The sequence below is a fragment of the Colias eurytheme genome, chromosome 10, assembly GCF_061535395.1.
Source record: "Colias eurytheme isolate Ceu_HAF_F1 chromosome 10, ilColEury1 Martin Lab GWU primary, whole genome shotgun sequence".
Classification (NCBI taxonomy): domain Eukaryota; kingdom Metazoa; phylum Arthropoda; class Insecta; order Lepidoptera; family Pieridae; genus Colias; species Colias eurytheme.
The window spans coordinates 5,310,028-5,322,240 of record NC_142989.1 but is presented as its reverse complement, the minus strand read 5'-3'; the positions used below and the strand labels follow the sequence as shown (position 1 = coordinate 5,322,240).

At 31.8% G+C, this 12,213-nt stretch overlaps 1 protein-coding gene across 1 annotated transcript in view; it reads right to left on the bottom strand.

The window, feature by feature from the left end:
* The window catches only part of LOC149905176 (uncharacterized), a 146,289-nt gene extending 138,043 nt beyond the window's left edge, over positions 1–8,246 (bottom strand). The window contains exon 1 of the mRNA XM_090106142.1: positions 7,727–8,246. Within this exon, the coding sequence (XP_089962268.1) occupies positions 7,727–7,823 (97 nt within the window). The 5' untranslated portion in view covers positions 7,824–8,246. The remainder of the gene's footprint in view (positions 1–7,726) is intronic.
* Positions 8,247–12,213: the final 3,967 nt, after the last annotated feature.

Sequence of the window (12,213 nt, the reverse complement as noted above, 5' to 3'; positions counted from 1 at the left end):
TTACAATGCATTTATTTCATATAACCAATCAGCCGAAAACAGTGGTAAGTATTTCCACAGAGTAAACTTAACAACAAATTCAAGACAGCCATAATAAAATAACGTAATGCGGTCAGCAATGCCACGGCTATTTAGCTAATCGTGTCATAACAATTATACGATTTTATAATATTGTAAGGTGCCAGTACTTCATCGTTCAACGATTGCGCGTATACCAATATATTTCTGCATGTATTGTATATTATAAGCTAGCAACCAATTATTCTGCAAAAAAAATTCACGTGAATTTGTGACGTGGAGTATTTGTAGTGGGTTTATTATTTAAACGGCCATTTCAGCTGTCAATGGAGCTCGTGCAGTTGTTTTTCTAGACTGCAGACGACCAGTATATAAAATCATGACGAGATACGATGCAAATGAGATTATAAATCAGCCTTTGATCCGCTGCAGGATTCGCTTTGTTATGAAGTGTTTCACAAGAGCAAAGTGTTGGTTTGGATATTTTGATAGCTTTATCCAGAATTTAGACTAGTCAGATACACTGAAATATTTGCCGGTAGTAAATTTATTTATTTAACCACATAATATGAATATGAAGCTATTTCTGCGAACAGATTTATATGTTCATAAAAATGTATTTAAATATTTTGCTTGAAGAATGCGTGCTATGTCCTTGTTTCTAAGTAAAGTGAGAGCCTAGTGTATTTTTTTCATAAAAATGCATTTCGCAAAAAATACACGAACTCTGTGCCACCACAACAGATAGACTGGTAACTGGCAGAAAAGATTAAAACGGTGTAAAGATTATTATTCATATTTTCCTGCAATAAAAAGCAATTCAGGGATTAAAGAGAAATTCAAATATGTACTTACTTTGCTAAACTGAAAATCTTGTTCAAACAACATTCCTTTAATTTCTTTAAGTACTAAAATAAATTACAATTTTGTAACTGAGCATTTAAAATTAAACGGTAGCAACTAGCACCAGGATTTGGAAGCCTGACAAATTCAAGATGGATTAACAATCTCAATTTCACGATACTTTACCGTAAAGGAAAACATTCAATTGTTTGTAACATTTTGATAAAGGGGTTTCAAGTCTACAACTACGAATAATTATGTTTTATAAATTTTAAATTTTTATTTAAGATAAAAAATACAAGATTAAAAACATTACCTACTCAAGCTATAATAATTAAATAATAATTAAAGTTTTCACAAACGAAATAAACAAAAAAATAACGGGTAACGTTTTTGAAACGATGAAACTGAGCAAAATTTTTTTTTTTTCTTTAACATGTTATGTTGTTATATTTGTGAAACTACGTAGTTTAAGTTGTCTATAAATTGCATTATTACTGCCTTTGTAATTATTACTTTATTTTTATGATCGAAATACATTTTGAGTTTTATTATTTACTTGATCTTATTTGCCTAGAAATAAAGGATAAGACTTGTTAAAGCGAAGGTCACGTCTTGATTGTGAACGTTATCCATCTAAAGCAAATATTGAACTTTATTACTTGATTGTTATTTATTTTTTATTTACCCTTTTAATACGAATGGATAGAAACAGATCAGCTACTAAATAAAACTGATGCTGATTTCCATGTTCAAAGTTATTATTTTGAACCAGATCGTGTGACAATTACTTTTTTAGGGTTCCGTAGCCAAAATGGCAAAAACGGAACCCTTATAGTTTCGTCATGTCCGTCTGTCCGTCTGTCCGTCTGTCCGTCTGTCACAGCCGATTTACTCGGAAACTATAAGTACTACAGTGATGAAATTTGATGGGAATATGTGTTGTATGAACCGCTACAAAAATATGACACTAAATAGTAAAAAAAAGAATTGGGGGTGGGGCCCCCCATACATGTAACTGAGGGATGAAATTTTTTTTTTCGATGTACATACCCGTGTGGGGTATCAATGGAAAGGTCTTTTAAAATGATATAAAGTTTTCTAAAAAACATTTTTCTTAAAGTGAACGGTTTTTGAGATATCAGCTCTCAAAGTCGTAAAAAGTATGTCCCCCCCCCTCTATTTTTATAACTACGGGGTATAAAATTCTAAAAAAAATAGAGGTGATGCATGCTAATTAACTCTTTCAACGATTTTTGGTTTGATCAAAGTATCTCTTATAGTTTTTGAGATAGGTTGATTTAACTGTAATTTATTATATTTGCTGCTACGGAACCCTTTGTGCGCGAGCCCGACTCGCACTTGGCCGGTTTTTTAATGAAAAAGCGAAGATGTTCAATGGTCTAATTACCGTATCTGAGAGGACAAACATGAACCAATTGAAATGCTCTATACTTATACATAATATAATATGGAATAAATGAATTTTTATTTATATAGGTACGTAAATGAATATTTTTTTAGTCAAATGGTGTCTGATAGTAACGGAGCGGATGAAAATCTATGTTTACTGCAAATGATTTTTTATCTTGACATGTTAATCAAATGAAAAGAATTCAAGATTAAATTGATTTTATACCTCACATGATAAGAGAAACTTTTTTCTTAGATATTGAAAAAATCAAAAATAAAATAATTAAAAAAATGTTATTTTTGGTACGCATGCATGCATGTTAATTTACCACAATAATTACTTTAAATCACAAAATCAACAACACAATACTGAATATGAAAATGAAACTGTGAAAAAACAAGAGAAAAATATGAAAAACATTTAATATATAATAAATTTAATTTATAGTATATAAACGTGGATTAGAGCAGGCTCCAAGGAGATGTTCGTTTGCAAAAATCGCGGACCTAAATCTGACTTCTGATATATATTGTATAGATCCCAGACATCCTATAGACAGATGTTGCCAACCAGTTTTGTGGTCCCCCTGCCCGCACCCCGGTAATTAAATATGGCATACAAAGAAAAAAATAAAAATTTCCAAAACATGCCGTGTGGGGTATCAAATGAAAGAACTTATTGAGTAGATCACGAATATATAGCATACTATATACATTTCTTACACTTTCTCTAAGATTTTTCAGAAAATTTACGAAAATGGTCCATTTTTGAGTTAACTTTAAACCACTATAGATTGAAAACTCATGAATATATTTTTTAAATTATTATTTTAAATAATTAACAATAGTCCATTGTTTATGATTCAATAGTTCGTAATATAATATAAGTGAGCTATGTGGTGGATTTGATGAAAATAACTATATACTATATGAACTTGAAAATATACTCGCCATCTTTGAATGCTCCCCCCACTCCCCCATGCAACTATTTCACTGTACGAAATATTGAATCGTAAACAATGGACTATTGTTAATTATTTAAAATAATAATTTAAAAAATATATTCATGAGTTTTCAATCTATAGTGGTTTAAAGTTAACTCAAAAATGGACCATTTTCGTAAATTTTCTAAAAAATCTTAGAGAAAGTGTAAGAAATGTATATAGTATGCTATATATTCGTGATCTACTCAATAAGCTCTTTCATTTGATACCCCACACGGCATGTTTTGGAAATTTTTATTTTTTTCTTTGTATGCCATATTTAATTACCGGGGTGCGGGCAGGGGGACCACAAAACTGGTTGGCAACATCTGTCTATAGGATGTCTGGGATCTATACAATATATATCAGAATTCAGATTTAGGTCCACGATTTTTGCAAACGAAACTCCACTGAGAGTCCGGTCTAGATATGGTTTTTCCGTATCCTTCAGATTCAGTTTTATTGTATCAAAAACATAAATATCAGGGAAAACCGAGAAATTATCTTTCAAATTACAAGATAGATAGAAACACATGTTATCTGCTGACTTTATATCTGGATACTTACACTATGAAATGGGTGGGATTTGCCCACCTGTAGGTACTGCCACGAGTGAAACCGCGTGGCACAGCTAGAGCTTTAATAATTATTTTAAAGTGCATTATTTATGTTAATCTTTAGTACAAAAATGAATCGAAAAATGTGTTGGTAAGCGCATAACTCTAGAAAGGATAAACCAATTTTGTTAATTTTTTTTTTATAATATTCCTTGAAGTACGAGGATATGGTTCTTATGGAAAGAAAACGTTAACATGTACCACGGGCGAAGCCGGGGCAGACTGCTAGTTGAATATATTTTTAGTAGGTACCTATTGTTACTTATACTTTATTTTTCTTCATAATTATAAATACATGTGAAAGGAACTCTAAAGGAAACACTTACTTAAATAGCCACGTTTCCTTTATTGATCATTTATTAAGTGTTTGATATTACTAAATGTTTTACGACTTTCCGTGTATAATATATTTTTTATTATTCAACATTATATTACGCAGCCAGGAACATAAATCAAAAAGATAATGCGTTTCTTCTGTTAAAAACACTTCCTATTTTCTCTTATGAGATGTGAAAATATGTCACAATGTGTGTACAAGATAAAGTTATCGTTCTCTAATCAGTGAACAGTTGTACATACTTGTATCTCTTGCCGATAGCGATTCACTAAACATATTATTTTAAATAATAATAACTGAATCTGTGACTATGTATGAATAATAACAATAAATATAGTTATAAATCTATAAACTCTATTTAATAAGGTAAACTCATGAAATTATTGTATTCGTGATTAACTGATTAGTGTACAAAGATTGAATTAATTCTGTCCCTTTAAAGTGGGTCAAAATCGAGTCTACAGGAAACATGCAAACATACAGGTGAAGCCAATAAAAGCGTGTTATATGTTTCAGTTTCACCCAAAAAACAGCGTGTGAAAGTATCTGAACATTTTTAAGAAACAACAATTATAACTGCTAATAGAATGTAACATGCTATAATTACCAATTTGGGTATGCATGAAAATGTTCTTGCATCAAATAATTTAGCGATATTTCAAAATATTAAATTAATTAAAAAATAATTTGATTGATTGCATCTCACACGTATCTAACCGCAATTGTACATTAAAATATATTTATGACTTAAGAGAGTGCATGTTAAATAAATAATATAAACTCAAAATCAAACTCAAACATTTATTTATTAAATTACACTTCTTCTCTTCTTCTAAAAGCACTTTTGAATCGTCATAACAAATTTTAACCTTTACCACCGATTCGGAAAGGAGTCCCTTTGGAGAAGAACCCGCAAGAAACTCCAATTAATGTAATGATTACTTCTTATTCGTAAAGCAGGATCTTCATATTGATCAATATTTTGCGGGTTAGCATTGGTAGAGCACGATTTGGTTTCGTGGAACCGAAATATTTGTGAAATGTATTTACTTATTCGCCATATTTAATATTTGTCTAACATATAATGTATTCGGTGAAATCTTAAACGACATCCAAAATATTTATTTAGTAAAAATTCTTGGTTTAAAATATTAAGGATTTCTATTGATTTAATAAAAAAAAACATGATAACATGTTTTTAAGAGTGAAGATGATGGACGATGACTATTGACTGATTGACTTTTAACCAAAGAAAAAAATTTGAAAAATATATCACTTTTTAAAACTTGCTTACAATATACGTCTCATAATTTAAGTGACCCTAAACTAAATAGAATAAAGGATGCCAATGATGCTATGCCAAGAATTTATTTTAACAAAAATATTTGCAGTTTATGTTTAAAGATAGCGGCCATTGTTCAAGTATAATGACCGATCGTATCAATAGGAAAACAATAAAAGTGTATTGTAAACTGTTCATAATTTTATCATTTCTATTTCATATTCAATGAGATATTAAACGCTTATATGCACAATTACTTTCAACTGTTTTTCAAGAAATTATTAAATTGCATGTTACACAATTCTTATTTAAGAACTATATTGAGTATTTAAAATTATCACTAAAATGAAGAAAGTATATGGTATATAAGCGACCATGTGATTATGAACCATGGTAATTAAGTCTAAATAAATGACACTGTAAATATGTAATTAGTGATAACAATAGTAGCATGAGTCTGAATATAATGCTGACACCAGTTTTAAATAATTTGTGACGTTTATTCATGTTTATTTAGGTGGCTCTGTTAGAACCTAAAGTATTATTAATTTTTTTTTTTTTGATAAATCGTTGTTGACAACGCAGATCATTTTAGTAGTTACTAAAGTATTATAAGTTTTACTTAAAATTAACTTCATATCATTAAATCAACAAAAATTATTTTGTTAAACAAGATTATACTTATCCCTATCACAGTTAAAAGCAACAACAAGACTACATAGTAACCGATCTACAAATTGTCCGAAATTTGAATTACGTAGAGTCGTAGAGTAAACACAAGTGCTTTCAAAATTAAATAATAAAATTAATTTTCCTACTAAACGTTACTTGACTAAATTCCACTTGTAGCCCTGATCTTATTTATTACATACCCAGAACATGTATTTCTTATTCCAATCAGTGTCAATCAAATTGTATATATCTGTAGACTGTAGTATAGCGTATAAAACAGCTCAAACGTACCTAATCGCGTATTGTGCAATCAGAACACAACTAACTGTGAAGTCTAGTGGGACAGAACCACATAGATACAGGCTTTGCCTAGTTTAGTCTTTAGTTAACTTATATAACCTGTTCATGCTCGATAGGTGTTACTTGAATCGACATCAAAACGTTAATGTCTTGTCAAGTTTAATTCGAAAAATTTCAAAGAATCGACTTTACGGATTGGTTATTTTATTTGATTTTTATTTTATTTTTAGAGTACCTTTATCACCAGTGTTGCTAATGTTTATGGGCAGTGGTGACAACTTAATATCTGGTGACCTACCTGTCCCTTTGCTTGCTCTTATATAAAAAAACCTTCCAATATAAAATATTTTAATTTTGAAATATTTTTGCTACAATTTATTAATTCAGATAATACAGGTTAAACCTACGTAATACATTACAAAATATTCGATGTGCTAAAATATATGTTTTGCTCAGTTTATTAATTCAGATTAAAAAGATTTTTAGAGAATCTGAATATCGTTCAAAAATTATGATCGTCTGCCCTCCTTCTCATATGATAATTTTAAACTTTAGACATTTTCAACATATGTATGCGTGAATATTAAAAACGAGAACGTGGCCGTATATTATTATTAAAAAAAATTGGCGAAATCACAGCACAATTAATTAACATAAATTGAATTATTTCACAACTTCCAACTAATTGATGTATTTACATAAACATCCCCGTCGACCAATATCGTCATAAAAATATTGTCCTTATGCATCAATATAATATGTAGAAATTGTTTGCTTCCATAAAAAGAGAAACGCGTGCTTTTAAAATTTGCTTATACAAACATAATATATTTTTTTCGCATCAGGTTGGGGCCGGTTCCTTCGTTCGAGTGGCAATTGAGTGAAAACTATTGACGCGGTCCGCAAGTTGCGTGATATCTGTCTCTAACACCTGTCTGTTAATGTTTCTTTTAGACCAGTAAAACGTTTTCATCACAACTCTCTGGTTTCATTTCTACGTACGCAAATGTCAAGGCTCAGTAACAACACCTAAACGATCATTAACATTCCGGCCACCGATCTATAGCCGAATTTATTTTCGCACTTTAATTAATACACAAGGATTTTAAAACCTACATATATAGCATTTTGTTAACATTAACATTCGCATTTTAAACAAACAGTTTCATTGTAAGTACCATTGTCTTTTCATTGTTCAGGCGAGGATTGTTATAGGAAAATTCTCGGATTGATCAGTGATGTCACGTCACAGGGGCCTTACCTGAGTCCTGCGCATTTTGCAGGTGGTGGATGTGGTGGAGGTGAGCGTAGTAGTGGTGGTGGTGGAGGATACATTCCAGATCAGTGCAGTTTAACATTTTCACGGGGCGCCGGCTTCACCGGCAGCCGTCTCACTCACGCTCGCTGCACACTTTCACAAAACTATTCCACAGGCACTTTATTTTGTTTCGCTGTCACATCACGTTATCTCCTTGGACACTAATGCGGGACTAGCGAACATGGGATCTGTCCGACGACGGCGCCGCTCCGTCTATATCACCAGCTACGCGAAAACTTATCAGCGCATCACGTCAATTTTGTTTATATTTTCTCACAGATTACACATTCTCGTGATTTTTGAAAGGCCACTCGCTGTTTGAAATTGCGCGCGGCAATCGAAACAGCGGAAAGTATCGACACTGCGATCACAGCGGAGGAGTGCACGAGTTCACTCGACAACAATGCTGCGAAAGGTGCGTGCGCACAACACCCGTGGCGCGCGAGTGTACACTGAGTGCGGCATGCGCTCGCTGCCACCTCTCCTGGGCTCCCGGCCTCGGCCGCACTTGTCGAAGACTTGGTTATCATATCGTGCCACCTATTGCCCCGCGGCAGCGATGTGCCGTTCAATGCCCGAACCTATTATCATCTTCACATGGAAGTAGCTCAATTGACACACGCGTCCTAATCAGCTTAACCTAGAAACATATTATTATAACGAAAATTGTTGTTTGTCGTGGTACAATAGGTAAGTGCACAATATCAAGGATGCATAGTGCATACACAATTAACATTAACGTTTAACAAATATACCCAACTAGCTTTCCGCCCGCGGCTTCGCCCGCGTTTTCAAAGAAAAACCCGTTCCCGTAGGATTTCCGGGATAAAACCTATCCTATGTCCTTTTTTTTTTTTTATTGGTAATAGGGAAGCGCTTGACCACAATCTCGCCTGATGTTAAGCTGAGATGTGGTCTAAGATGGAACGCGCTTCCCTAGAAGGTTGTGGTGGTTCACTCTACGCTTGAAGAGTGAACAGGTTTCAAAATATCTCTATACCAAATTTCATGCAAATTGGTTCAGTAGTTAAGGCGTGATTGAGTAACAGACAGACAGACAGAGTTACTTTCGCATTTATAATATTAGTATGGATTATACATGCATATGCCTCTATATAAATACGAAACGGTGCTAACGTCGCTCTTATCGATCAACAAACGTCGTATTGCCGAGAAGAATGTAGTAATTATTTTGAAATTATTGTAGTTTGCGGAAAAAAGGAAAAAATTAACAAGTAAAGTATCCGCAGTACGATTACCAAGGTCGGGGGACCTGCTCGCCGTGAGTGCTGGCTGCGGACGAACTTTCGAGCGGCGCAGGCGCGTGTGTGAACACTGAACAGTTACATTACTTATGTAGATAGGTTACCGAGTAAATCACTTGATGTACAGCTGCATTACAATGAAAGCTCGCTTGAGTATGCACACCGAATGACACTACGAGCGAAAATATTAAGTAAGAATTGGCTCTACATTTCCGCCTCTATCTTTCTTCTATTCTCTTGTTTTCTGACTGATTTGTAAAAGAATCTTCGCTTCCAATGGATGAATAAAATAACAAATAAATTAATAGGTATGCTAAAATCACAAACCAATTATTTGTATAATTTTATTTTGCTGTATTAAATTTTTGAAGAATAACTACTGAATCTAAAACGTATATTTTTTTAAAGGTTATGTTTATTTTTAAAATATTTATTACAATATATGCGATAAATAATCACATGAATATTAAGTTTTGCCGCATATTTGTGTCTGACCTTAGTTACTTCACACGTAATCGCTATCCGTTTGAGCTTGACAGGACCTTAAAGCAATCCTTTGTTTTTATTAACATCGTTACATTGAGATGTTGACGGAAATACCTTTACGGTATTATGTAACCCTTTAATTTTATCGGAAGAATATATGCGAGATAATGTAATTTATACTCTGTCCATTATATTATTTGCTTTTTGACAGCTTCACGCCTATGTATAATTGTATTGTCTATGTTAAAATGTCATACAAATAATTATCGTACTTCATGGACTGGTCCCGCCCACTTAGTGATGCCTACACAGAATTATTCAATGATGGGTCGATAGATTAAAATAATCGATAGAAATACTCTGTAAAATATATCCGATACAGAAAAACTCTTCTATTATGTTATATAATTTAGACGTAAAGACAACCAAATTGTAAGATAGAAACCAATAAATAATAAAATATTAGTTTAGTTTAGTTTTAACATACAATGCATAGATATGTGGTCTTATTATTACATATCTTATTAGAACGTTTACGTTGTAATTATTATTTACGTACCTGATTCGATTTATGATAATATTTTGAATTTATAATTGAAATGGTATCACAATCGACAATCTTTTGAACATCACTTCTGGTATCACCCGTCGAGCTGTCAAAAAGCAATTCTTATAGTGGACAGACTTTACACGTATAGATCATTCTAATAAACATCGATTTTATACGCTTGTATATAACTAAAATAACTAGCTATGTGAAAATTGACCTGAAAGGAATATGACAACCAATTTTTCATCCCACTTTTGACCTAAACATTTCATGACTTCTACTACTAGCAGAACAACAATTTCAATACTTATTGTACCTTGAGGGAGCAATTTAGTAGTTTAACGCGTGTTTCCACCATTCATCACAGTTTAATTTTAGCTTGCACTTAAATCCCCTTAAGTAGTTAATGTAACGAGGGGGACGTCATCGCCGACTACAATTTTAGCATTCACTTGGTATGGTGGGCAGAGCTGTATTATAGCTCTTACTACATATTACTGGTATGACAAAATAAGAGCAGAGAATATTCTGTACTTTCTTGTTTTATTTGAAGCGAGCATTATACGTTCAAAAATTAAAGACTTTGGAATTTTACACATCATGACCAATTATAATTGACCATGCTCGCTGTTATGTGTTCGTAACATTGGGATAAATAATATAATTAATTTATATTATTTATCCCATCCCGTTAAAACTCGTTTCATTTTCAAATTAAGTGCAGAATCAAACCCTAAAATCATCTCAAATTTCTTGTACCTAATTCTAATTCGAATATCGATGTCCATCGGTATCTGTACGGTTCGGTGTACGGTTACTGTTTGCGGTTAAATGTAGATCTAGACCTCAATTCAGTATGTAAGTTCTGAATGTATTCTGAGTTTTAAGTAGAAATTTAAAATGAAAATTCTGAATATATTTCAAAATCGAACCAATAATTAGTTTTTGTTAATATTTATAATACTATTTATGGTTTAAATATTGTTAATATTCCGTTACTATCATTACCTGTTAATTACTTGTTATGAAATAAATAAATTACACTTATACAATAATTATAATAAATAGTAAGTAAAGTAACAATTTCCAAAACGTTACCTCGACCATAAAACCATTCACGTGAAAAGCCAATTTATTTGCAATTAGTACATTTACTCTACAAGCTTTCTAAAGTGCTAATATCCTTATAAAATTAAGTTAAACTGCTAGTTTCTGGTCAACATCGGCAGGAGAAGCCAGATGTACAGAAATAACAAAACTTTAAAATTATTAAAATATAACTTTTTGTAATTCTGAGTATTGATAACGATGGTTGGACTTTGCCCACATCAAACCAGTCCAGTTAAAATCGAATCTCAGACACAAATATGAATTCAAAAATATAATGTAATATATACGTAAAAAAAAATAATTGTGAATGATAGAAATATTTGCTGACACAAGAAACTCAAAGTAGAGACAGCGGTAAAAAGTTTTAACTAAAACAATAAGTGATAACTTTTGAAACAATAATCGTTAAACAATATAAGTTAAGTTTCAATAATATAATCTATGCATATAAACTCTTCCGGGATATAGGTATTATTAATTACATTGAGTGCGTTAATCAACCACAATTAGATTAAAACACGCTATGTTCTTATTATTGGAATTGCGTGGAATTTAAACAAAGCCATTATTAAATATAGACGATGACGATGAGATAAATCGTTCTAGGAAATAAATTTTAATTCTATTACACATATTTTACTTATACGAATTATCTTATAAAGCATTTTCATACGGTTTTTTGAAAGCTTTTTTTTTACTTTTTATTGATATTGAAGGAACATTTGTAGGTGTAATTTTGACTTTATAAATGATATCTATTTTTAACCGGCTTCCATAAGAAGGCGGAAGTTTCCAATTTGTAGCGTTTTGTGTTTATAAAAAATGCCTGAAACCCGCATTATGGGTGATTATGGTTAAATCATTGCAATCTAATTTAATAAAATTGTAGAGCTTTTTTTACATAAAAATAAATTATTAGGCTATATTTTTTTTTTAAATAGTTATTTTCTTAATCAGTTTATGAGTTATTGTAAACATAAACCCTCATAAACCTTATCTAATTATATCCTGTTGCCAAA